At 52.6% G+C, this 26,139-nt stretch overlaps 11 protein-coding genes across 11 annotated transcripts; 9 read left to right on the top strand and 2 right to left on the bottom strand.

Annotated features, from left to right (window-relative positions):
- Positions 1 to 1,059: 1,059 nt before the first annotated feature.
- Positions 1,060 to 1,949, top strand: J4E92_003138 (uncharacterized protein; the record flags this gene model as incomplete). The annotated part of the gene is made up of 3 exons (XM_051494537.1): positions 1,060 to 1,204; positions 1,258 to 1,391; positions 1,440 to 1,949. 3 exons carry the CDS (start codon positions 1,060 to 1,062, stop codon positions 1,947 to 1,949), a joined length of 789 nt encoding a protein of 262 aa, XP_051354830.1.
- A 1,936-nt stretch (positions 1,950 to 3,885) lies between these two features.
- J4E92_003137 (uncharacterized protein) lies at positions 3,886 to 4,476 on the top strand (the record flags this gene model as incomplete). The annotated part of the gene is made up of 1 exon (XM_051494536.1): positions 3,886 to 4,476. One exon carries the CDS (start codon positions 3,886 to 3,888, stop codon positions 4,474 to 4,476), a length of 591 nt encoding a protein of 196 aa, XP_051354829.1.
- Positions 4,477 to 4,992: 516 nt separating this feature from the next.
- J4E92_003136 (uncharacterized protein) lies at positions 4,993 to 6,046 on the top strand (the record flags this gene model as incomplete). Its single annotated transcript, XM_051494535.1, has 2 exons — positions 4,993 to 5,047; positions 5,100 to 6,046. The coding sequence occupies 2 exons, from the start codon at positions 4,993 to 4,995 to the stop codon at positions 6,044 to 6,046; spliced, it is 1,002 nt and encodes a 333-aa protein (XP_051354828.1).
- Positions 6,047 to 7,427: 1,381 nt separating this feature from the next.
- Positions 7,428 to 9,085, bottom strand: J4E92_003135 (uncharacterized protein; the record flags this gene model as incomplete). Its single annotated transcript, XM_051494534.1, has 3 exons — positions 7,428 to 8,746; positions 8,793 to 8,829; positions 8,876 to 9,085. 3 exons carry the CDS (start codon positions 9,083 to 9,085, stop codon positions 7,428 to 7,430), a joined length of 1,566 nt encoding a protein of 521 aa, XP_051354827.1.
- Positions 9,086 to 10,788: 1,703 nt separating this feature from the next.
- J4E92_003134 (uncharacterized protein) lies at positions 10,789 to 12,292 on the top strand (the record flags this gene model as incomplete). Its single annotated transcript, XM_051494533.1, has 2 exons — positions 10,789 to 10,793; positions 11,443 to 12,292. 2 exons carry the CDS (start codon positions 10,789 to 10,791, stop codon positions 12,290 to 12,292), a joined length of 855 nt encoding a protein of 284 aa, XP_051354826.1.
- Positions 12,293 to 12,989: 697 nt separating this feature from the next.
- J4E92_003133 (uncharacterized protein) lies at positions 12,990 to 15,214 on the top strand (the record flags this gene model as incomplete). The annotated part of the gene is made up of 3 exons (XM_051494532.1): positions 12,990 to 13,829; positions 13,881 to 14,451; positions 14,502 to 15,214. The coding sequence occupies 3 exons, from the start codon at positions 12,990 to 12,992 to the stop codon at positions 15,212 to 15,214; spliced, it is 2,124 nt and encodes a 707-aa protein (XP_051354825.1).
- A 208-nt stretch (positions 15,215 to 15,422) lies between these two features.
- On the bottom strand, positions 15,423 to 16,253 carry J4E92_003132 (uncharacterized protein; the record flags this gene model as incomplete). The annotated part of the gene is made up of 1 exon (XM_051494531.1): positions 15,423 to 16,253. One exon carries the CDS (start codon positions 16,251 to 16,253, stop codon positions 15,423 to 15,425), a length of 831 nt encoding a protein of 276 aa, XP_051354824.1.
- Positions 16,254 to 17,356: 1,103 nt separating this feature from the next.
- On the top strand, positions 17,357 to 18,149 carry J4E92_003131 (uncharacterized protein; the record flags this gene model as incomplete). The annotated part of the gene is made up of 2 exons (XM_051494530.1): positions 17,357 to 17,387; positions 17,455 to 18,149. 2 exons carry the CDS (start codon positions 17,357 to 17,359, stop codon positions 18,147 to 18,149), a joined length of 726 nt encoding a protein of 241 aa, XP_051354823.1.
- A 302-nt stretch (positions 18,150 to 18,451) lies between these two features.
- Positions 18,452 to 19,190, top strand: J4E92_003130 (uncharacterized protein; the record flags this gene model as incomplete). The annotated part of the gene is made up of 2 exons (XM_051494529.1): positions 18,452 to 18,482; positions 18,538 to 19,190. The coding sequence occupies 2 exons, from the start codon at positions 18,452 to 18,454 to the stop codon at positions 19,188 to 19,190; spliced, it is 684 nt and encodes a 227-aa protein (XP_051354822.1).
- A 2,908-nt stretch (positions 19,191 to 22,098) lies between these two features.
- On the top strand, positions 22,099 to 23,450 carry J4E92_003129 (uncharacterized protein; the record flags this gene model as incomplete). Its single annotated transcript, XM_051494528.1, has 3 exons — positions 22,099 to 22,378; positions 22,427 to 23,024; positions 23,078 to 23,450. The coding sequence occupies 3 exons, from the start codon at positions 22,099 to 22,101 to the stop codon at positions 23,448 to 23,450; spliced, it is 1,251 nt and encodes a 416-aa protein (XP_051354821.1).
- Positions 23,451 to 24,655: 1,205 nt separating this feature from the next.
- Positions 24,656 to 26,027, top strand: J4E92_003128 (uncharacterized protein; the record flags this gene model as incomplete). Its single annotated transcript, XM_051494527.1, has 2 exons — positions 24,656 to 24,976; positions 25,044 to 26,027. 2 exons carry the CDS (start codon positions 24,656 to 24,658, stop codon positions 26,025 to 26,027), a joined length of 1,305 nt encoding a protein of 434 aa, XP_051354820.1.
- Positions 26,028 to 26,139: the final 112 nt, after the last annotated feature.

Here is a 26,139-nt window from a genome sequence, read left to right as displayed (position 1 = left end):
CTGCACCTTCATCGTCGTCGGCTGCTTTAAATAGCTATGACACGGCCTGAACGATATCGACGCTTTTCCAGCGGGGTGACTACAATGCCGAATCCGCAGCAAAGGAAGTACATCCAGTCTAAGTCGCTCTACCAACGGATCCTCGATAATAAGATCAACACGTCTAGGCACGTGTGCTACAGACCACAACGGCCCGTATACAAAATCGACGTAGCGGAGCCAGGGTTTGATGCTGATAGTAAGCTCTTGTTGGCGGAGAGCCAAGGGGCGATATTCTTTGCGCATTTGCCGGCATACTTGGCTGGGTTTTATCATGCGGAACCAGGCGGATGTGCTGTGGCTCCAGGAACTGTAGAGGACGGGGGATTTGAAGAGTGAGATGGGGCGGGGTTGGGATGAGAGTATGTGGTGGTAGATTTGGTTGCGGAGTTCTGGGGTGTGTTAGGTCGGGGATGTGTGTGTTGTTGGGGGGACAAACCAGCGGGGAGTAGTAGAAGTGATGAGGTGATGCTCCCTACATTTGTAGTCTCAGTAGAGGTCTTTGGTACATGTCGTCGCTTCTTCATCTTCCTGAACATGTGTAGCAGTTGGCCGTGAGTACTCTTTGGAGACAAATGATCGGAGTCGATGGTGTCTGGCATTGCGAGGTTCATGGGGTGATCTTTTGATGACATTTGGAATGATTACAGGCGACAGATGATACACAGCAAGCTGGGCCAGAGCTATGACTCTTCGTAGTTCGTGTAGCACACCGGCACGAGGCGCAGTTGTGGGGCTAGAGTAAGCGCTGTCCCCAATCGAGCGGACATGCAAGTGCATGGTTAAGCGAATATCCGGCCAGAGACTGTCAGGAGCATCAGAATCATTTTTAAACGACTCTGATAGAGTTTTTGTTTTTTCCAGCGGTGAATGTAAATGGTGAATGCGAACGCTTTTGTAGACTACCTAGGTAGGTGACGTCACAGCAAACGCGAGACCCTGAATGTTTACGGTACGTATTTCGCATCCAAAACAACAACAACAAAAGCTTCCAACACCATCCGCTTAGCGTCTATCACCATGGATCGCTACACGCCCGAGCTCTCGATGCTTCGCCTGAAGCGACGCCGAGACGACGACGTCCTGTCCAGCAGTCGCCTTCCGCGAGCGAAGAAGGTCGCGTATACTCCAACAGGTATTTTCGACTTTATGCGTCTCTCAGCAGGTTAGTATGTATATATCGAAATGTCGCAAAGCGGAAGACTGACATCCATCCAGAGCTCCGCAATCAAATCTACGAGTACGCTGTCGCAGAGGTACCCTCTCAGCTACTCACACCAGTCCATGGACCTCGTGATCACGGCGCCGCAGGCATCGCGCTGACACAAGTCTCCCGCCAAGTAACTTATCATGTGAGATGGATACGAGACATGTACTGATCTAGCATATCCACGTGTTAGGTACGTTCCGAGTACCGACCAATGTGGCTTGCACGCGCCAAGTTCGTCATCGATTGGCACTCTGTCCACGCATTCCTCGAGAGCTTCTATCCAAAGGAAGAAGAGTACGGCTCCGGTCCTAAGGCGCTCATTGTCCAGTACGAAACGGCTTTCGACTGCACGCTCGATCGACCAACGGAGATCATCCATCTAGTGCGATTGGGCTTGGCCTTCAAGAGACTGGAAGTGCGCATCATCCATTTCGAGGATCGTGCTCCCGCCGGAGTCTCCATCACCAAGCTGGTACAGTATGGTGGTTGTGCACAACTCGGAACTGAAGGCACTGCACTAGTCAAGGAAGCGAAGCGGAAGTGGCGCGTTGCTGTACAGGAGTACGAGGTGAAGAGTGTAGCCATCACTATGCAATCTCCGGAAGAAGCCGTGGATGTTCATGTTAAGTTCAGCGAGCAGCTCGCCTCAACGACGGGTACTACCGGTCTTGACGGCCTATGGGACGAGATAATGGTATGATACGCCCTCCACCAATTTGATGGAGGCACGCCAATCTAGGAATAAACTGAACACCTTGGAGTCTACATTGGCGTTAGATCACCTACTTTGCAGGGTTTTGGTTTGATGTAGTCTGCAGACCTGTTCAGGTTTTTTCTTGTATGTGGTGGAGGTGAGAAATGAGGCCTCTCTGCACGGGAAGAAAGAAGTAGAACCTAGCCAGGAAGTCGACATTGCTTCGACTTTGTTGATTCTGATCTGTAGATTAATGTAGCCTACGGTGCACATGTTCGACTCTACTTTCCAAGGTCTCGTCTGAGGTGCACGCGTGGCAGGTGGGGCCCCGGGCAATGGACGTTTTGGGTTAGCGCGGGATTGGTTGCCTGATTGAACATGAAAGCTTTAGGCACGCCAGTACGCACGCCGACTCCTACACGCTCCACGTCGATGGATGTCGCGAACACTTCATAGAAACACCTTGCGCAATTCATAGATCAGGTTATCGCGTCCTATACCAGCGCTGTTGGCGACGCGCTTGCAGCCATGCAACTCCACGATGCTTCCATCACCTCCGGGTCGACCAATGGACACCACTTCCGCTTCTTAGACCTCGCTGCAGGTATACTATGAGCTCTTCTTCATATAATGAGCTAGACTCACTAACTTCACACCTCAGAACTTCGGAACCACATCTATGAATACGCTGCCGAGGCACCGCCGCGCATCATCATGCTCAAGCCTGGCAACCCACCCACCATCAGTCTCACACAGGTCTGCCGACAAATTCGAGATGAGTTCAGGAAGATCTACATGCAAAACATTTCCTTCACAGTCAGAGACAAAGACATCAAGAGGTTCACGAACGCGTTCTTTGCGTCGGGCCATACGAACCAGCGGGTACTCGATGGGCAACGCCCCTCGCGCGTCATTTACCGCTGTCCGCCATCCACGAATGTGGACATACTACCTCTCCTGGAAGTTAAGATAACGTCCCCCGAAACCGAGGTCACCGTCATCCCCGGTCCTGCAGATACCGAAGAGCAATTCTATTCACAGTATAACTGTGAGCTCATAACGGAGATCCTGGAAAATACGTCGCCTGCATTGAGACACGATATCCAAGCATCCAAAATTTCTGAATTCTGCTGTCATCACAATGGCAGGTTCTACTTGTGGTACAAGCCGGGGCACACACCCCACGGCGTCGATATGACCTTGGACCGGGAAGGGCAAGCTTTCACGGATCAGATGAGACAGCTCTACAATATGACAAGTTTCGGAGATTTGTTTGGGGTTTATCATGGCATTGCTTTTGAAGGCATTGATGTGCGCAATTTCAACAACTCGAGCCGGGCGGAACGTGCAGAGAAAGAATAAAGTTAGCGAGTGATCAGATTGGCCGTCGATATCTTACGCTAGCTTGCTGTCTGACATTGTAAAGATCTGTACAGTCTTTGGGCACCTGTATATATAATGTCTAAAACATACGAATCACGTAGCTTGCAGCTTGCTTCTCACAATATGTATTTGGGTGTATTTCACTCTTAATCACCGGGAAACACGTGAATGTGGATCGCATTAGGCGACTACATAGTTCGCGCAACGCTAACAAGGGTCACTCTACCGTTGTACCTTCGCATCCAACCCACTGCATCATCTCTCCACTACATTCTCACAACCGACACCCCCGGCACAGCTCCAATTCCAACTCAGAAATGGCCCAGACCAGTATCAGCAGGAGCGACTGCGGAGACCACTTTCGTTTCCTGGATCTACCAGCAGGTAGGCGCGACCCTCTGTGGCCAAGATCGCGGGGCTGACATGTTTACTAGAGTTGCGCAATCGTGTCTATGACTTTGCCGCTGCGACCGAAGCCGGTCAATCACGCTGCGTACTACCATGTCTTGCGCTTGCGCAGACATGTCAACAGCTGCGTACTGAGTACTGGCCCGTCTGCATGAAGCGAGAGATCATCATTGACTGGAAGGCGGTCACCGGTTACCTGCGCACTTTCTTTCCGAACGTCAATGGCAAGATCGAAAACGTTGAGCTTGCACCAGCCAGCATGACCATAGTCACTCCTTGGCGCGGAGATGCAGAGAGAGAAGACCATTATGGGCTTGATATGCTATTGCTAGTCAAAATTGGCCTCTGTCGACCAGACTTCACCTGTCGTCTCGTCCACGATACGGCTAGCCTGCAGCTTTACGACGAGGATGAAGAGAAACATCGAGAGGGATATAAATTCACGGACTGGATCGAAGAAGACGCAACACCCGTAGAGAAGATGATGTGTAATCGACACCCACGGTGGATATCCGATATCGAGACCGGTGAGATCACCAGAATCATGGTTTCCAACATCGGTGTTAGCACTTCGCCCCAGGCAGCGTTCTACCTTAAATCTCGGCAATTGCTCGAGCACCTGGACGCTGAGGATGAGGAATTTGAAGGAGACACATTGGAAGAAGCTTATTTCAACAGAATTGGCGTTGATCCATATTGGGGAGAGTTTCCGGAGTTTCCTGGCCTAAGGATTGAGGTGTGAGAGATTTGGAGATGGCAGCTTACTGAGGCGGTCTGGTATCGAGTAGGACAAAGATGGTCATCGTCATAGTTACTTCTACGCAGATGTTGGGGTCTTCTGTTCCATAACATCTCAAAGTGTACAAGCTTAGTCTTCCGCACCTTACTCTTATGCAGTCAATCACGCACACACCTCGACAAAGTGGAAGCTGAACAGGGTGACAATCAGGGTGCGATTTGTAGTAATGTAAGAATATTAGTTTCCTGAACCCCAGAGCAGTCTCGAGTGAGAGGTTCTTTGCTTTTACATGTCATTCTCTGCAACACGTACTCAACAATCTTTGTCTTCGTCGGCGTGCACACGCCACACGTGAAGAGACTTTCAGTGTCGTTTGCTCTCACCACGGACCACCACGCTGATGACTGCCCCCAACTTGCCGACTCTCCTTCTCTCTAACCCCACAATCCCATCTGCTAGATAACTACGAATCCTACTAAGAACCTTGGATCAATCTTTACAACGTTGTCACTAATCAACATGAGAACGCGACGCTCACTTCCCGAGCCCTTCCGCTTTCTCGACCTACCTGCGGGTGAGTTCACTAGACCGCAAAATCTGTCGCGATAATACTAACATCATTACAGAACTCCGCAACTCCGCCTATGAGTTCTTGACTGCCGAATACGAGGGCCGCGTCCGCCGCTTCACTGCGAACTCTTTCTCCCTCGGCGCAGGCTCTCCTCCCGCTACGATCTTCTCACTCGCACATGTGTGTCAAAAGCTGCGCAAAGAGTTCCTCTCGCACCTCTTTGCCACGTTCGAAGTCGGTCTAGACTGGCTGGACGTCGAGCACTTCTGCCACACGGTGTGTTGGACGTTCAGTGACGGCGAGTCTCTGTCCATGCGCGCGCCGAGGTCAATCACCGTATATATCGACGAAACCATCTGCAATGAGCCTTCCATGTCGAAGCCAAGATCCAGGGACACTCCCTGGAACAACTCTGAAATCGCTGCTTACAGAGCGGGCGTATTGCAAGGCATCATCCACGTGCCCCGAGTGCCCCGAGTGCCACATTCGTCGCTCAACCTACTTCCGCTACTAGAACTACGCCTTCTGCGAAACGATTTCATCTGCTTGTTCACACTGGATCCGAGGGTCGATTGGGACGCTGTGAAAGAGAAGCATAACAGCGAGGCTACTCTAACTGACGAGCGCGTCGCTGCAACCGTCCAGGACCTCGCGCAATTCATGGTCTTCGACAGCGAGCCTTGGACGCAGTGTATAGAAGAAAAGCTGAATGAAGTCTTGCTTCACCCATGGGCACACTGGACAGATCTCCAAATCGAGCTGGTGTTCAAGGAGCAACCGAACGAACTCATGACTTTAGACAGCAAGACACGACGATGCTACCTGCCTGATCTGCGGAGGGCTGGCTTACGGGAATTTTACGCGACAACAGGACTGACATTCAACATGCGCATGGCTTCTCCTCCCCCAAAGCCCGATTGGGAAGAAGGCTCACTGTCGCGTTTAGCGATACACCCTTTTTCTACCGGCTGCCCGCCAACCCACCACCAAACCCAAACGTAACATCCCTCCTCAAAACCACCATCTCAAAACTCGTCTTACAACTCCAAGTCCCCGGTCCCCACGTCTTCTTCCTCACCACCTCATACCCTCTCTTACGCCAATACGCGCCGTTGAGACACTCCGCGGCCAAAATCCAAAGGCTCAACACGCGTTGGCCCTGAAGTCCCTTTTGTTCGAGCTGAATGGTTTCTCGCACGATGAGATATTGCTGTAAAAACTCGAGTAACTGGATCGCAAGGCCGCGGTGGTGGTACTGTGGATCTCCGTCAACACACACGATTTTGATCTCCCAGCCTGTTTCTGTGGAGGCGTATTCTTTTTCCCAGCCGCCTTTCCAGGGTACGAGGGAGGCGCATGCGACGACCTTTCTACTCTCTTTGCCGTCGCTGCTGCTGCCTTCGCCACTGATGCTACCGTTTCCGCCATCGATGGTACCGTTCTCGTTCGCGCTCGCCGCATCGTCAAAGATCAATGCGATAACGCTGCCCGCCTCACTCAGCAGCGTATGAAGCCCCTCTTCATCGCTGAAGCGCGATTCCGAATTATCCCATTTCGCCGTATCTCGTTCATACGAACGATAGAACGCGTCGTTGACGAGTTGGGTGATGGATTTCGATAGGGTTGGGTTCGATTTGAGATCCGACGGTGTGAAAAGCGTTGGTGGGGAAAGGTTTGTTGCCATCATGCGGGTAGAATGAACCATTCAATTACTTTTGACCGGTTTAGAGATTCAGGCTTTGGTGGAGAACGCTTTTTCATTATGGGGAACGCCATTGAGTCATTACGTGCGACAGGGCTTGGAGGTTGAAAGTGCTCCCCAGGCCGTGTGCGAAATTCCAGGTGCCCGCCTCATCGGAATCGGAATGGCTGGGTCATTAATTCCGAACAAAAAGTAGCGAGGATGCACCTTCTTCTTTCGGCTAATATGTGATGGGTCTAGAACCTACTTGACAATTTCGTCTCGAGGTGTACATCATTTGACGTCTTCGTTTTTCTGACGTTCGATGAAATTCGATGTGAATGGCATGATTCGGCCGCATGCCGAGGTTGCAGCACGCTGATGTAAGTCGTCATGATCGAAGCCGCATCCGCAAGGTCACCAACATGGGTAGAAGCGAGCGTCACAACACCTTAATTGTTAGTCGAGAATGATGACAGGAGTGTACACGAAGCTTTTTTAAGATATGAATATATTGATGCATTTGAAAAATGCTTCTATAGTAGCGCCAGAGGGCGGAAATGGTATCATAAAGCGACATTACAGCGACGCTGCAAGTACAAGGAAAGACGAGGAAACTTTTGCGCGATCTACGCGATGCTTCATATCGTGCGTGGGTATAGGTCGACATAACGGTCTGAGCATTAGCATGCGCGGCACGCTTCAAGACCACGACTGCCAACTTGGCTTTTTCTGACTTGAACCGCGTGGGGGGTATGGCGACTCCCGCGCGGTTGGCGGTGGTGGCATGGGAGTGGGACTTCTTTCCCTCCTGGATTCTTGGCTTATCGCCGTACCGGGCAGGGGAGTTATGGGTAGCCTCTTCTCTGTGGGCGAGAGAGGGTGCGATGCCAGAGGAGCAACGCTTGCTGGCGACGTTGGCGATGCAGGTGACATGGGTAGTGGAGGGAGTGCCTCCAAGTCGTGCCCTTCGAAGAGATGAGTCGATCGCATGCTGGATGCTCGCGAGTTGTGGCCTGTGGTGTAACGACCAAGCTCGATGTCCTCGTAATCGCGGTCGCAGATCATGTCGGCTGTCATAGTTGACACAGGGCGGTCAATGCCAGTGGGTGTCGGCATCGCCGAGCTGGTTGGCGACATGGTCACTTGCACCTCTTTGTGCACATGCACACCTCCATGCGGGTCGACAGTGGTACCAAGGTGAGAATCGTAATATCCCTTGGTGCTGTTGGCCCAGCTTCCGCCTGTAATGCTCGCACCGAACTTCCTCCACGAGTTCTTCGACTTGGTGTGCGCACTATCCTGGCGATCATCGGTACCAGCTGGTGTTCTTGTCTTGGATCGCTGACTGAGCTTTTCCTGGAAGAAATGTTTGAAGAAGACCTTCATGGCGGGCGCATTGGCGCATAAGCATCCGATGTACAGCTCGAGCATGCAAGTAAGAAACAGATTCCATGTGTGCCATGTCACGTCGTAAGTGCCATAGAAGGTGTACCAGCTGTAGTAGGCTCGCACAGCTCCCAGTGCGACGACACCGTAACCCATGGCAAAGATACCGAACAACGCCAGCTTTTGTCGGATCGGTATCTGAAGATTCCAGTAAAGGAACGTAGGAAGAACGGCAGTCAGGGCGTCTTGGGCGCAGGATATGATGCTGGCAGCGAAGACGTCGGCACCTTCGTCGAAGCAGTGGAACTCGTAACCTTGTAACTTTTTGATGATGTTTACTTGATCCCAGAATGCTGAGATGGGTTGGCAGCCCAAGATAGGTGCCAAGGTCAAGGCAATGGTGTAGGCGATGATGAAGCCGATAGTGGCCCAAGTCACCCATACGAATGTCTTCGACACGGCGCGGGCCGAGAGGCGTCGGTAGAAGAGAAGAATGGAGACTTTGACGAGGCCAGTTGCAACACAGAAGACACATTCGGTTGCGAGTACGTATTTCCGTGCGTTAACGATGATTTCCGGTTCGAAGAGGTAGTTTAGGTCCCAAATATGTCGGTCGAATGCTTGGTTGGTTGCTGAGAAGCATTAGCTAGATAGCAATGGACCGGTTTGAGATCCTACCTAGGGGATATATGACTGTCAAGGCGATAACTGGAGGCTAGGATTGTTAGCGTAGCCATGATGAGTGATCACTGATAACTCACAAGGGCAGCTAACATCAACCAGTCGTCCCAGCCGGGACATCGTTGATGAAAGATTCTGACCCATAACCGTACAAGAGTCATAACGACGGTAATAGGTCCAAGTACACACGCAATCCACAGGACGGCGTTTGGTCGAAGTGTAGGGTTGACATAGTTTGGTGTTGGCCAACTCAGTTTGACCTCGATGGGGGGGTTTATGCCACCAGGCATGATGAAGATGATTCGTTAGGTTGTGTGGTGCGTGGAACGTTGTCAAAGTTCGAGACAGTTGAACAACGGCTTTTCGAGTGAAGGGATGCCTACCATTTGTGCATGGTGGCTTTTGAAGTACCAAACCTGTTAAATGGGAGAGGAGCATGGGGGCGTAAGACATCCGCCAGGGCTTGACAAAAGTGGGCCGACCACAAAAAACAATTCCAATGGTCGACCAATACAGCGTTTGGGAACGATGACCGTTAAGGTGCGCATAACGGCAGTCGAGAGCTTGCCCGGCTATGTACCCACCCGCATATACGAGCATCGACGCGGAGATGGGATATACTCCGTAGACGATGAACCGCGTGGTCGTTGTTAGTCTAGGATACTGATCGGTGAGAAATAATGATACCTCTTGTGGTACTGTTCAACACGACTTCGAGTCCCGGCATTAATGTGCCCATTATGCGTCAGTGATCTCAATTGGGAGTATAGAGCGGACTTGCTGCAGTGAGTAGCAGTTGCTGTTCACGCTTTGCCACACTCCTGTTTTGAAACCTGGAATGGCCTTTTACGTCGAATTACGTTGCATGCGCGTATACTCATGATCCTGGAATGATCAAGGGACGTTGACAGAATTCTAGTGGCCGGTAGTGGACCCGAGAATTCTACCCTGCTTGACCACGACAACGTATTGGAGTTTGACGAAACGCGAGTCCGACCTTGAGTTTCCTCGCGTACGGGTTGTCAAACATGCGTAACCGACAGGGCTCGAGCCAATCTGCAGCGGTCGGGCGCTCCCGCCACGGTGGTCCCTGTCAAGAATCTGTCCGGAGTGGCGCCTTTTCGATCGATACCATCTGCATCGTACGTGATCGTGTCGGCTATCGAGCTCAATTCTCCCGCAGCCGTGACCGGTGTACGATGAAGTGGTGTCGAGGACCCGTTTGTGACAAGTTTGCATACGGTGGCAAGTGTATGCAGTCACCTCCGAATTGGGAACACTAGAAGGATCAGCGGCTTCGCAGCATCTGTAACGATGTGAAATGGAAAGGTCCGAGAATTAGTCGCGGAGATGACAGGAGACGCAGTATGCCGTCATCCCCCATGCGCGATGATTCGCCCACGTCCACAATGCATGCATGGTGTGTTCTAAGATTGAAGGTAAGGTAAGAGAATTTGAAGCAAAAAAGTAAAGACGCATAGGTCTGGAGCTGTCAGGTACCGGTCAGAGTGTGCGTTCGTACCCCCGGCTTGTGTGCATCAAACCTTGGCGTGGTGTGGTGGGGTGCGGGACCGGAAGGTGGGGGCGGGTGGATTCTGGAGCGAAAGCGGACGCGAGAAACGCAACAGCGGCATGCCTACCTATGTAGGATAGAGCGCTGCGATGAAGTCGCAGTGATAGTCGAGAGATACCTGTTTCCGCGGCTACAGCGTAGGCGTTCAGCCCGAAGGGCGTTGAAGAGAGGGGTTACGCCCGTAGGACGCAAAAATAGTCGCGGAATCAGGATGGCAGCCTCGCCCTAGTACCCAAACAGCAACGCGCTCTGTGAGCATCTAAGCGACTGAAGCTTCACGATAGTTGTTGCATCGTCCTAAATCCTACAGCGCCCTTTTGTTGTCTCCGCGGGCACTTGCGATGCAATTGTGAGTCACCCAGAAGGATGCATGATAAGCATAGTTTGGCTTCATCAAGATATAAAGGTCTGGTATCGAGGATGATGTAGGTAAACACCCAAAGCACTGCGTACCTTCCAAGTTTACAAGATGACAACCTCTGCCTCGTTCAATGACGCTTTTCAGTCGGCAGTTGCATCCGGCCCTGAGCGCCTGCTGCCCGGTGTGGCTCTCGGTGCTGCAAGAGCACTTCGAAAGGGTATGGTCTGGTTTTGCATGTTTTCTTTTGCCAAAACACTTGCCAGGGCCGTTGAGTTTAGCGTGCGTTTGAGAGCGGCACGTTGAGATGGGACTCGGAATATGCGACGGAGCCGTCGGATGCTCGCAGCCGTTCGCACGGTCGGCGACCTCGCTTGTCATTTGTGTTTCTGTTACATGGCCTACAGTTCGCGGCTAACTTGATTCACAGCTGATGCTTCGGAACCAGATGACTTTCTTGCTGCATTTGGTACACTGCAGCTCGACTCTACGTCGCCACCAGTATCGACGAAGACGACTGTATGGCTGGCATCTTGCACGAAGCTAGCGACGGCTATCGCAGCCTTGCAGTGCGTCGAGCGTGGGCTGTTTTCGCTCGACGAACCCACTGACACCGATCGTTTACTGCCTGAATGGAAGAATTCTGTTGTCCTGACTGGCTGGAACGCTGATGAACCTATCTTACAACCTGCAAAAGAAAGGTTGACATTGCGAAGATTGCTGACGCATACGAGCGGAGTCGGCTACGACTTTCTCGCGGCTGACCTCGTGAAGTGGAGGCAGCATCGCAGCGAAGAAAGTCTCTTCATGCGCACGCCTATCACGCAGTGCTTTGCGACACCTCTCATCTTTGAGCCCGGCTCCGGCTTCGCATATGGTGGCGGGCTGGAGCTTGTGGGCTTGATGATCGCGAGGGCCAACAACTGCACGCTGGAAGCATACATGCGCCAATACATCTTTGATGTGTTGGGGATGGATAAGACTTCCTTCTACGTCAAGCACAACAATATCGAGCAGGAGTTGATGCCGATGACCACCCGTCTTGCACCTGATGCAGCTCTCATACCTGGCAACCCACCAGATATGCCACTGGCACAGCCGCTGGATCCTCAAGATGAGTTCGGTGGCGGAGGTTTGTTCGGCAATACCGAAGACTACCTCGCACTTCTAAAGTCGCTTCTCCGGAACGATGGCAAGCTTCTCAAGTCGGAAAGTATCGAGCTCTTGTTTGCTCCATGTATACCACCCGCGGCGCAGGAGTCGCTCGATCAGACGCTGTCCGTCCCAGCCTACGCTGCCATCATGATTCCAGGCGATGCTCCGTTTGGCACTCCTGGTGCGCGGAAATGGTCTCATGCTTTGGGCGGTCTAGTAGCACTCGAAGATGATGCCGAAGGAGGCTTGAAGGCTGGCACCTTGCGATGGGGAGGTGCACCGAATCTGAAGTGGTGGATCGATCGCAAGGGCGGTACTTGCGGCATCTTCGCAACGCAGCTTTTGCCCGCTGGCGAAACCCGACACGCGTACCTGGGCAAGATGTTTGAGAGAGCGGTAGGTGCGATGTAGATGGCAGATTTGCTATGAGTGCTACTACGGGTCAGGCATATGAATGGGCATCAATGGCAATGGCATCTTCCCCTATTGCGACGATTTCTCTATTGAGGACCACGAGGTGCCCCACTTGCATGAGGCGCTACGTATGCACGGTGATGACAATGGCCTGCGCCGCTGATTACCCAGCAGAGTCTGCCCATGACGTAGGCGAACTTCTATTTCCGCCGGCAAACCTCTTCTCTGCGCTCAACTGACCTGCCCAATCACGATGAAGGACAGCTCTGACCGCCTTCGCACAATCGGCTAGCGGTGGCTTACTCACCTTCTGTCCGCCGGATACGGACGCTGGTGTCGGCAATATTCTCGCCATGTCGCATGGAACAGATGCGGGAGATGTGCAGGTGAGCAAATCTTTCGCTCATGACGGCCACGCGCGCCAGATACTTAGGGCGACGGGCTGCTGTCAAGCGATTGAACGATTGAAGCTTGTTCATCGCCATTGACAGCACCCGCGTCCATCTCCCGAAAACACGGTCACGACTAGTCGTACCGTCGCGCGTTAGATCCACACGATCCACAACGGCCTCGTCGTCGGGCTGAACATTTACTATTATTGTTCCGACAGCCGAGCGCTGGCAATTTCTATCGCTTTCCAGCGCGACAGCCACTCTCACAACCTTGGTCGAGGAAAGAGGAGATTGCGATCAAGATGCAGAACGAAGACCTGGATATCCTGCGCAATGAGGCGAACGCAAGCCCTGAGCGCTTCGCAAATTGGGACCCGCACCGCCAGTTTCGCGAAGAGTACCACAGACGGCACTTGCATGACCAGACACCTGATGAGCGCCTGCGCAACATCGAAGCACACGAACGAGGAGAGCGCACCCAGAGCGAGATATCCTTCCCAACAGAAGCAGTAGCATCACCCATCAGAGAAAAGGAAGAGGAGGTTGCCTCGCCTCTCTCACGGCACAGCACATCTTCGGCTTCGACTGTTAGCTCTGCAAGCTCTGCATCCACACATAGCGCACGTCTCGAAGAAATACGCACCGCCCGCTCAACCCCCGCACGCGACCGCCGACCGACCGTCAATTCGCAGGCCTCGAGCGGCAACTACCTGACACTACATCCCACTGAACGCAACCCCGAAGCTATCCGCCGAATCGAGACACACAGAAGTCAGCATGCAGGCACAGTCGGTGCATCGCGCGTCGATTCGCGGTTATCGAGGACCCTCACACGCCGTCGTACAGAGAAGCCATTGCCGAACCTAGGAGCTGGCAAGCCTTTCCCCCCGCTGCTACCGGACAGGGAAGAATATGTAGTCGAGTTCGACGGCGTCGACGATCCGCTGCATGCGCAGAACTGGCCGATGAAGAAGAAGATTGGCATTGGTGCTATCCTAGCATTCGACGCCCTCACAGCCACCATGGGTAGCAGTATCTTCTCGGCCGCTACAGGAGCAGTATCGCAACAATACGGTGTTGCCAATGTTGTGGGCACTCTAGGAACGAGTTTGTTCGTTTTTGGATATGCCTTTGGACCTTTGGTAAGTGAACGCTGACCATAGACTGCGGTCAGATATGCTAACAACTTCTAGATGTGGGCACCTTTCTCGGAGCTGTATGGCCGAAAACCTCCCCTCATCATCGCCGCCTTTGGTTTTGCCATCTTCAGCATCGCCGTCGCCGCAGCCAAAGATATCCAGACCATCATGATATGTCGATTCTTCGCCGGTCTCTTCGGCTCCTCTCCTCTCGCTATCGTCGCCGCCGTCTTCGCTGATATGTTCGACAACAAACTCCGCGGTCTCGCCGTCGCAGTCTTCTCCGCAACCGTCTTCATGGGCCCTCTACTCGCACCCTTCATCGGAGGATTCATCACCCAGAGCGATCTTGGATGGCGGTGGACCGAATACATCAGCAGTTTTATGGGCTTTTTGTCATTCGCTCTGCTCTTCTTCTTCATGGAAGAGACATACCCGCCTGTCGTGCTGATCAACAAGGCGAGCGAGCTGAGGAGACGAACCAAGAACTGGGGTATCCACGCCAAGCAGGAGGAAATTGAAGTCGACTTCAAGGAGCTGATCGTTAAGAACGTCAGCCGACCGATGCGCATTCTCTTCACCGAGCCTATTGTACTGCTCATCACCATCTACATGAGCTTTATATGTAAGTTGGATCACCCCGTCTTGTTACAAGAACTGAGCTAACAATTCTAGATGGTTTACTCTACCTCTTCCTTACCGCATACGCCCTCGTCTTCCAAGGCGTCTACGGCTGGAGTCCCGGCATCGGCGGACTTGCCTACTTCGGCATGGTCGCTGGTGAAGTGATCGCTTTCATCATCATTGTCGTCGACAACCCACGATACATCAAAAAGCTGGAAGCCAACAACAACATTCCCGTCCCAGAATGGCGCCTACCCATCAGCATGGTCGGTGGTGTGCTCTTCGCAGCCGGTCTCTTCTGGTTCGGATGGACAGGCTACACCGGCAATGTTCACTGGATCGTCCCTGTCCTGAGCGGTCTCTTCACCGGCTTCGGAATCTTTTCCATCTTCCTCTCGCTTCTCAACTACATTGTCGACGCGTACCTTATGTTTGCTGCTTCCGCTATTGCAGCAAACACCTTTATGCGGTCCATGTTTGGTGGAGTCTTCCCACTATTCGCAACCTTCATGTTCAATGGTATGGGAATCCAATGGGCCAGTACACTGCTTGGCTGCGTGGCGCTCGTACTTGTACCGATGCCAGTGGTCTTCTATGTATTTGGTAAGAGAATCCGAGGCAAGAGTAACTTTGCACCTGCGCCAGATATCGCTCAAGACAAGAGGAGAGATGAAGAGAGCAAGGGAAGCGAAGGTGTTGAAGCGGGAAGTGGTGAGACGACCGAGCGGGAGAGCCTGGACAGGGCGAGGAGTAAAGATGAGTAGAGTTCTCATCGTGTTTCCAATTTCTTTTCATCTGGGCTTAGCGAGCACATATACCTTTTAATTTCAACCTTTCACCCTAATCAAATGTTTGAAGAGCTAGAACAATGTCCATGATTAGGAATACACGACGCAGGCAACGGGTATAGCTTTCCTGCATTCAATGAATAACAGACATGGTATCAATTCCTTTCCTCTATCCACTACACATCTATGGCAGTACATACCCACCGTCAATAATACAATCGCTTCCTGTCATATAACTCGACGCATCACTACCCAAGTACAAAAACAACCCCTTAATCTCCTTAACATTACCCTGCCTCCCCAGCGGAATCATCCTCAACCCCTCATTAATAACCTGCGGCCCAGCCCCCATCTTCGTATCAAAGAACCCCGGGCTCACAATATTGACCCTCGCAAACTCCCTCCACTCCCTCGCCAGCGACTTGCCCAAATGCGAGATAAACGCCTTGGTGCCGTTGTAGATGGGTTGGTCGATGGGGACATTGACAATGTGCGCGGAGATGGAGCTGGTGAGGATCAAGTTGCCAAATCCCTGCTTCTTGAATACCTCGCCGGCGTACTTGGCGCAGAAAACGGGGCCGTCGACGTTGACTTTCATGAGGTTGTGGTAGCTATCGAGGGTTTGGTCCAGGAGCGGCTTGCTGTCTCCTGTGCCGGCGTTGGCGACGAAGACGTCGATGCGGCCGAAATCCTCAACGACTTGTTGCACGGCTTTTTGGACTGCCTCGGCGTTGATTTGGTTCACGCTGTACGCTTTGGTCTTTACGTTGTGTGTCTTTGCGAGGTGCTCCGCGCGGGTTATGGCCGCGCTGTTGGAGTTGTACCACAGGGCTACGTTGCCGCCTGCTTCGGCCATGGCGTCGGCTACGGCTCCACCGATTCCTTCGGCTGCGCCGTTGACGACGATGACTTTGCCTTTCATGCTGAATTGTTGCATGACGTTTGTGGGTGTGTCCGGCACGGGCTTGGGGAAGCCGGCGCGTGGCGCCTGGCATTCTTCGACGGACATGGACATTTTGGCGGTTTATGAAGAGGCTCTCTGCTGTGGAAGCTCGTAGAGTATATACAAAGTAGAAGAAGAAAGGTAGGTAGCTTGTAGTCTGTATAGTAAGAAGTCGGAGTCGGAGGTCGACACTTATGTATCTAGACGCGTGAGACTGGGCGGAGGAAGGTCTGCCGAGTGAGGCTCAAAGGCCGCGACTTCTGACGCTGCAGCTTTTACCCCGCCGAGCAAAACATGGGATGGCATTGCGTCACGGGGTGGTGTTGCGGGGCAAATCTGGAGGACTGTCGTCCGGATGGGGCGGGATGGTTCCTGAATTGGTATGGTGCCCGTTGCGCTCGGCTTACCTTCCTTCTGAACAAGCGGCTCGTACCGTGGTCTTCTACCGACTGCGTTGTTCTTTTGTGACTTCCTTCCACGATACTTTGCGAGGTTTTGAGTGCGCTTTGGCTCGGCTGGAATCTCGGAGGTGTCTTTAGGTGCAGAAGGTCAGGCAGACAAACATGAGTTCATCGCCTCTCGTCAACTCTTTCCCTGGATGTTGCATCACGGCAGCCATGGCGCGTCCTTTGCGGCAACCGGATTCCAGTCTTCGCACGGCAGTCTACTTCTGTACGGTACGAAAAATCAGTGTTGCGCATCGTGCTAGACAAAGTTATCCGGCGTATGAGGAGAGCGTCGATATTTACGTAGCGAAGCCATCTGTACGCCTCGCACACGACGATGAGGTAGCAGTCCATTTCACTCGACACCTGAAGACAATATGCGGTGACTCCCTCAGCCAAATATGTTCAGTATGAGGCGACGTGGGAGGAGGAAGCTTGCAGTCAAGGCAGTCCCGTTCATCGAGCCTCTAGGCCAATCGTTATGGTCCACGAGAATAGTCGACACAGCTCGTGCGCATGAGGTAGCTTATATCTTGTTGCGGTAGGTCCAGGAGAAAATGCTCAGACGTACCTTCCTTCACTCTCCAGAAGCACAATGAGCCTTCTGGGCTTAGCGTGCACGGTCTCCCGCGAGATGGATCCCCTCTGCCCAGGTGCCAGGCACCCGCACAACAACTCTACGTCGGACTTGAACACCAACACCACCCGTCAACGCAAGAGTCCGCAAAAATGTATTGCAGGTTTCTGGATCTTCCATCAGGTACGCAATCTCAGTCTTTTGCTTTGTGCACTTCACCTGCACATCAGACAGCGCTGACTTCATGCAGAGCTGCGCAACCGCATCTACGAGACCGTTGCGGCAGGCAACGACGAGCCGCTGGCTATATCCAAACTATGTTCTGGAGAAGGCGGCAACTATGCGGGCCTTACGAGAGCTTGTGCTCAGATCCGAGCTGAATATCGACCAATTCAGCGTCGCAAGGCCAAACTTTCCCTGGATTTTGCAGACCTTGATGAGTTTACTGGAACCTTTCTCACTTCAGCCGCGGACACGATGATTCTTCCTCTTGAGCTTCACGTCCGGGTATCTCTCAGCGAGTCAGGATGGACTCTGAATTTCGACTCACTATCAGTTCTCAAAGTCAAAGCCGAGAACCCCCGCTTAGACATCAGGATCGTGCCCACTACTATCCCAGAGGGGTGGCGATCTAACCATGGTGGCCAGCATGATGCGGCTGATCTAGCGACAATTGCCTCGATGCAAGCACAGGACCTGAATTCGCTGCTCCTTCACTCAAACAAGGACTGGCATGCGTGTATCAACAGCGGCTTCATTGGCCAAGTCTACATAGAGATGGAAATCGGGTTGACACGGGTTCAGATCGTCTTCATAGGTTTGCTTGATTACAGAGACTGGCCAAGAACACAGAGAGGCTTCGAGGAGTGGCGTATCTCTCATGGCCTGCAGACTCCGGCATCGCTTAGTCACAGCATCGACTTTACCTTTCTTCACTACGGGTGATAGTGCTAGAGCTTCCACTGAAGGCTACTTCCCAGACGTAAATGGTACGCAGAGAGATACAGAATGCGATTATCTATCACTCACTACGTAATAAGTAAGCTGTCAGTGACTCACCGCTCTCTATAGGTCATAGCGCTACTGCCTGGGCTCACGTGCGGGTAAACTAATTCCTGACCTCGCTTACAATGAGTCGCTACCTTCGCTATCAAACTCTCGATAAGCCACCACGTTTACATCTGAGTCTCCGTCAAATACTACCGTCGTCTAAGTTACCCATTCGCTTCAAGAGTACCAAAGTCATCATGGCCTTTCGCTTCCTCGACCTCAGCTCGGGTATGCTACTTCCCTCATCCTGGATCGCGCGAGAGGAGCTACTAACATTGTTTAGAGTTGCGCAATATGGTGTACCACTTCGCATCAATCAACGACGCACACGTTCCAATCCGACACGATTCCTCTCTTCAGTCTGGCACCTACGCGGGTCTCACCAGAGTCTGTGTCCAGATCCGCCAAGAGTACCGCCCGATCCAACGTCGCAAGGCTGAGATTTGGCTGAACCTTGCGAATATTGGCTATTATGCTCAGGCATTTCTGACGACAGCCGAAGACTCCATGTCACTCCCTCACAAAATACGCGTCGAGACAAAATTCGCGAATTTCTCAGCTTTCGGCTCTCACTTCAGCATCTTCTCGGTCCTCAAGCTCAAGGCTACCCACCCTGACCTGGACTGCGAGATGGTGCCCGGCATGTCCAATCGGACTTTGAACGAAGTTCGTGGTCTCAACGCACTTGCTTGCCATGCGAACGAAAAGTGGCGCGAGGACATTAGCAACGGGACTATTGGAGATGTCCGGATCAGATCAAGCGCATCATTCGTTGAGACTACATGTCTTTGTATCAACTTCACGGGTGCCCACGCCCCCAAGAACTACGATAGAGCGATCAGCGCGCCTGATGCGTGGAGTAGCGCTCGCGGTCTTGACGTTGCGCTATCACACGGTCATCATGTTGCGCTGTACTTCTCTCCCATGTTCACTTGAGCGAGGTTGAGGAATCTATCGAATCAAGTTGTCAAGTGTATCGCCTGATGAGCATGCGTCACCGAGTATGTAGTGTGAGAAGAATTGAATGAAAAGTCGATCCAATCACCTAGTTGCCTGGCCATTTCATGCTCCAAAAGATTTCTTTCATCTCTCAGAGGCTATGAGTGGGTCGGCGCTCACTGTACGCCGGCTCGTAGCCTGATAGAGCTCGCGTAGTCAATCATCTTTCGTGAGCGCTCCTCCCCGCTCACTTGCCACATTGCGGTGCGCAAGCTCTTGTGCTAATGACACACTTTGGTCCAGGAAAACGAATTGACTGGGTGTGATATAGATTTCGGAAGTTATGATTCGCTAGTCTGCTCCGCACCACAGTACCATAGGACGAATTGGATGAACCAGGTTTTTGCATCGCACTTAGATCTGAGTCAGAAGCAAAGATATATAACATGGTCGCACCGCCCACATAGCGATACCTCTGTATACCGATTTCGATCCGCGAACACGCTCACTCCACAACTACTATCAAAGAGACTTGCAATCTAGTCCACAACCCACAGCACAGTAACGATGACTTTCCGCTTCCTCGATCTTATACCGGGTACGACATTCTCTCCTTCTCCTTTGCAAGACGTAAAACTGACGATAGACAGAACTGCGCAATCGAGTGTACCACTTTGCTTCCTTGTCTGAAGAACAAATCATCTCAAGCATGAGATACGAGCCTGATACCTCTCTTCAGGGCATCTACGCTAGCCTCACAAAAGTTTGCCGGCAAATCAGAGCTGAATACCTGCCCATCCAGCGCCGTGAAGCGGTAGTCGCGTTCCGCTGGGACAAAATCGATTTCATGCAGGATTGGTTCAATACATTCCACCCAGCCGGACCGAATATGAGCGGTGGTCCTCGCGTCGTGCGACTTCTATTGGGCAAGGAAGAGGAAGTTACATGGATGAGGCCACGGGGCCACGTTTGTGTCTCTCAGAAATCTACATGCTTGGCAATGATTGAAGATCTGGACGAACTATTAATGTTTCGCGCGCATTGGACATCGATTCGCTTTGAGGCTGCCCTGGAAGCTGCCTACCATCCATGCGATGAGTCCGATCTCGAACTCAGGAGCCTGGCAGAGGAATTTTGCCACAAGCTGTGTCTTCTTCTCCAATATGACGACCCCACCTGGCTCACAGCTATACGCGAAAACATATTTGACGGCATTAAAATCGAGCACTATGATGTGTATGCCCCCCCAGTCATAGCTGTAGAGGTTGGACCACACGGAAAATATACGCCATACTACACTACCCAGCGGATTCTTCCCCTTAAAAAAGCCTTGGAGGCCCATTGCGGCATGCGAGTTGAAGTTTGGGATTCTACGATGGGCTACGCGTAAATAGCCTACTGTCAATGAGCGTGGCTTCACTGCAGACGGAGGGGCGAGCGATTCTAAGAACGTAAACATGGTCGAAAATCACATCATGGGGGAGCAGAATTTGTGTCGTACTGTACATTGGTGTCTCTGGGAGTTAGGGTATGGCTGTGTTAAAAGTCCACAACAATTTCAACAAAGTTTACTCGTTGATTAGGTATACTGGATGCCGCGATTACATTCGCGAAGATGATGACGTCATGGTCCAGGCAGCTCTCTGCAGGGTCTGCTCCTTCTACCACGACCTTCGGGTCTTTCCTCGTTGAATGCGTCTCCTGATGTGAAATCTGATCTCCCTTCAGATAGATCAGGCTGCAGTTTCGATTTCTGCCAGGCCCTACCGCTCCCGCTACCGTCTTGCATATAAGAAGGCGCTTGTTCGTACTCGAGTTTGTTCTTACCACAGCCACCACAGCGTCGTTTGGTACTCAGTACCCTTATCTATTACTACTTATTGCGTTGTCCCCGTGTCTTACATCGCAACTACCCCAGCAGCCACTTGTTTGCAGAAGGGACTTTCTATCTACTCCAGGCTCCCACGTACCTCACCTGCCTCTATCATACAACCACTACGATAAGCAAGAGCGATCACGCTGAAGCAAAATCACGACGCATTTCAACACAATAGCACGTTTGAATACCTTACAATGGCACGTTCTTGTTCTTGGTCACGAGCCCGATACCGGAGGTAATAGTTGGAGGGAATTGCTCTCTGCACAATCGCAACCACCTTCAAGGGCAGCTCGCTTTCTTTTTCAGGGTCTGAGCCTGGGTACTCTGAATTGATGACCTGTCGCCGTGACTCCAACTGGCACTGCAATGCTGCCCTCCTTCGCAGGTACAATAGGAAAGACCTACCCACAACCACGCGATTGAATCACGCGCTCCTTCCACGTTCTTGGATTATTGGTACGATGACATCGTATCCAATATTCCCTGCTTCCAAACTCCATCATACCAACATCAAACACGATTATAAAAATGAACTGCCAAGCATCCCGCTCTCTTACCTGAGGCCTGGTCTCAAGGTGACTGCCGATTCAGGCAATTTCCTCAGTCACCGTCAGAGACACTGGTGGCGATTATCGTTGGCATTTCCCCGCTCACCTTTACTTTGCAAGAGATAAAAGAATCTCCATGGTCTACGCTCCATTACTTCTACATCCCGCAATTATCTTGAATATCTGATTATCACTATTTCCCACGCTATCAGCAGCCTCTCTCAAACCCAGCAACAAGCCGGAAGTACAAGACCTCATGGCGTAAGTCTCCTTTCTTCACACGTAGAGCTCATGATTTCCCCACGAAGCTCTCAGTATTGGTTTGATGGACTCTGCTAATTTAGACAGCCCTACTCGCCCGAGCACCCCACCTCCTTCCCGTTCTTCTCCCAGGAAGTTTGGTCATCCGCCAGTCGTTCCTGCCCCTTCTACACCAACTTCACGCCGAAATGGCTTCATTGGCGGTTCTAACGTCATCATGGGCTCGGAGCATGCGACTGTGCCGCCCTCCCCTGGACTGCCTGTACCTGGCTTCGCGGCACTCACCATGAGTCCTGTTCCTGCCCAAGCCCTGCCCATCCGCCAGAGCAAGCGCAAGCGTGGAGGTTACGCGCGCACTGATGCCGGTGTCAAGAAGAAGACCAAGAAAAAGCCAGATGGCACCATGCCTAAGTTGGTCGATGTTGCTCTCAAAGAGAGGGCCGGAACCAGCGACCCCGCTCTGCAGAAGCCGTTCCGCTTCATGGACCTCCCCGGAGGTAAGTCACGCGATTCTGACCGTTTTGACACAAGCTGACTGTTGATAGAACTCAGGAACCAGATCTACATGCACACCCATGGACGTCCCAAGCAGGCTCTCCTCGTTTACCGCCCGCGCCTCGCCTCTCTGCGTCCCCGCACTCGTCTCGATCGCGGCCGTACTTTGGCGTCTGACATCGTCGACCAGGACCAGGAAAAGAAGATCTCAGGCGGCAACAACAAGTCTCGTCTTTCGACTAAGCCCAAGCCCAAGACAGAACCCCGAGAGACTAACCGTCCCTTCTGGGGCCTTACCCAGGTGTGCCGTCAACTCAGGGCTGAGTACCGTCCTATCTACATGGCCAAGCAGGAGATCGGCATGGACCTCACCGAGATCGTGGACTACCTCAAGACTTTCTATCCGACCGCCACAGATGTCGTCTCCAACCTCGGTCCTCCAGGAGAGCGCAGCGAGGACGCGCCTTTTGTCGGCAACCTAACCATCGCGGTTGGAGACAAGCCCAATGAGCTGGAGCGTGCTGGTGATGGCATCGAGGTCTTTACTCTTCTTGACATCTGGGCCAACAGCCTCAAGATTGAAGCTGGGTTCGGTCGCTACCTCAAGGCCAACTACGTTGCCGAGACTGATGGTGAAGCCAAGGACCTGTGAGTTTCCCTACCTCTTTCATCACATGATCTATTCACTGACCATCTTACAGCTACCGCCTGTTCGGCCGTCGCGTCCTTCAAAACCGTCAATGCTCTAGCATGAATGGAAAGTGGCGCTCTATCCTTCGTAGCCGTTCACTGGCGTCGGTTCGTATTCATCGCAAGCCCGCCCAGCGTGACACTGCTCCAATTCCCGCAGCTCCTGCTATGGTAGCTCTGGCAGCAACTCTTGGGGTAGTAATCCCTGCTACCCCTGCCGTCACCAAGCCCTACCTGCACATCATCTTCAAGAAGGAGTCTGCTGAGCCTTGGATGACCCAGTTTGAGTCGGTCGTTCCCACTGGTTGGTTGTCCAAGCACGGCTTTGGCGGCATGGAGCACTTCGAAGTCAAGGTCGGCGTCGACAAAGACGACTCCAACTAGCTGCCCGTTCAGAGCTGTCATCGCTGGTGCGACGTTAACGTTCCCAAAAGTTGCCATCTTGAATGGACAGCAGCGCATGCGAATAGTTCTTGGGCGTTGGACAGATATCTCTACCGGGGTGTTCGTTGACATGCTCAAGATTGGTAACATTTACGAGGTTTTACATATGAAGGTATATCAACTTGATGATCGAAAGGACACGTTGGCAACACAGCTTGCACGTCGCACCTTGGATATCATCTATCTAGCAGGAATCAATAATTCCATTCAGGACACCCTGGTTCCCTTCTGCATTGTTGTGACGACTGATACCGGACCACATGCTCAAACAGGATGTCAAAATGAAGAGGCTGATGTAGTTTGTTTCTAAGAAAAGAAAACCCCCGCCCATTTGCTTACCTCGGCCAATCAGATCGACATGTTCTCCACAGAGATACACGCGTTTTTCCGAGTGTCCACACCGCGATGGGACTGCAAGAAACACAATTATCGCCGAAGCATGTCTATAATCGTGCGCATAACGTCTTTTCCAAGGACGCTGGAAGCTCTGCGCCTGCGCCCGCACGTGCGCGACGTCATGCCCCACTGCCAGCTGCCGCGCCAAACTTCGCTCGCGGCTCCGCCCCGGTGCATCGCGAGCCAACTGCATCGCACCGGCTATCTCGTTCAACGAGCCGCGGCCTAAAATCCACCTATTTCCAGGCGGAGGACGTTCCTTCTTCCCCCCTGAAGTCGCGATCCTGATGCGCAGCCCCCTGCATTCGCTAATGAGACAGGTACCGTTTGATGGGTCGCAACAACATGCGCGTCCTGTCGTGTTGAGCAGGCTGGAGCCCCTCGTTCGCTGCGATGCTTTTCCCGCGAGCCAGGGAGCTAGCATGCGATGAGACAATTGACATCCATTGACATCTAGACTTCCCGTCTTCCGCTGGTACAGAACCCCCAAGCGCACGCGTATCCCAGTAAAGCCGTGGTACTGTGAGGTCATCGACAGGGATGACGGCCAGCCGCAACCTCATACACTACCATAGCTCACCAGCCCCTCCCCGGTCACTTGGTGTTTTATTTGTTCTTGGGCTTTCAATCAAGAGATTGTGTCGTCCATATGTCTCTTTATGTCGTTTAGGTGTCACTTGGCCAACAACTTCGACGATACTTTCTGCTGCCACTGTACCTCCGAATCTGAATCGCCGTCCCATCCAGACATGTCGCGTCCACAGAGCATGCCTGATTTCGCCGCGCTCATGGAATCTTCCATGTCGCAGGCTGTCTTTGAGTCTTCCAGTTCCAACTTCGAGAAGCGCATACACAGTCACAGTCGACGACAGACATCACCGGAGCGAAAGCCTCAGAACATGAGGAAGAAGCCGAGCATCTCGCTCGCTGCTGGACTGATGATGAACACCGACACCCCACCAGCGACTGGATCACTATCGCCGCGCAAACGAAGCCAGAGCCGACCGGCCCAGGAGAAGAGGGTTGAGATGGAAGAGGGTGGGAATCTGTTCTATGCCTATGCGCAGAGGGTGAGCGATGCCAATTGCACTGTGTGCCATCGGCCGGCCAACAACGGCGTACTGACTTGTGCTACAGAGCGACTATCCTGCATCTCCTCCGTACATCCTCACCTTCGCCTCGGCCGCCATTTGCACGCAATGGTGGAATCTGGTCCAGCAGGAATATACGTCGTCGTCGCGACCGAGCCCGCAGTATTTCGTGGTCAGGAGCGAAGACATGGAGCTCATAATGGAAGACCCCAGGTTTTCCGATATTCAGAACAAGTGGTTCTACACGTGCCAGGATAGCCCGACATGCCCGCCGATTGTCCTACCCCTACAACATGCGAACGGTGTTCCCGCCGTCGCGCCTCCGCACACATGCGAAGAGAAGGCGAGCACATCGGCTATCGACAGCCTGGCGGCGAGTCTGACCCAGCTGGCAAGTATAGTCGAGAGCAATGCCGAGCAAGTCCACGCGCTATCGGTCGCGCAATCGACGGGTCTACAAGCGATGCAAGAGATCAACGAGTCGAACAGTATCCAGATCAAGGCCATCTCCGAATCCCAAATCAAGCTTCAGGCGCTGGTCGATCAGAACGCGTCACACTACATTGCCCTTTCCAACACATCTTTCCAATCGCACGAGCAGAGCAGGTTGTCGCAAGAACAGACACGGAAATCTCAAGAGCAAACGCGCAAGTCTCAGGAGCAGACCAAGGACATCCTCAAGACGACCGTTTCTCAACTCCAGACTCTATCCAAGAACCAGATCGAGTTGTCACAGACCTGCCAGGGTATGATGCGCAGTATCGAGACGCTCGGCGACTCTGTCACGCAGTTCACTTCCAATGTCATTTCGGATACAGCAAGCAACCAGTCACTGTCCACTAGCTCCTTCAACGCTCTCGCGACCCGCATCAGCCCGCCACCTCGGAAGCTAAACAGGCGGGTGAAAGGCGTTTGGTACGAGTACGACAACGTGGGCTCGGGCTCACCCAGCGGCACCCCCAGGAAGAGAGTAGACTCGATCAATGTGGACACCCCACCGAAGAGCCCGGTTATCTACAAGCACGTTTGACGGTGGTACGGCTGGCTCCGAAGTGTTCGTTTGACACCCCCAACGCAAGAGGAGATTGACGAGGAAGCACGAAATGTACGACGACCTTTGCTTAATACTTAATCATCCTGGT

The sequence above is a fragment of the Alternaria infectoria genome (genome assembly GCF_024043175.1).
Source record: "Alternaria infectoria strain BMP 0036 chromosome Unknown scaffold_4, whole genome shotgun sequence".
NCBI lineage: Eukaryota > Fungi > Ascomycota > Dothideomycetes > Pleosporales > Pleosporaceae > Alternaria > Alternaria infectoria.
The sequence above is the reverse complement of the archived record's forward strand: the minus strand, read 5'-3'. Positions and strand labels throughout refer to the sequence as shown.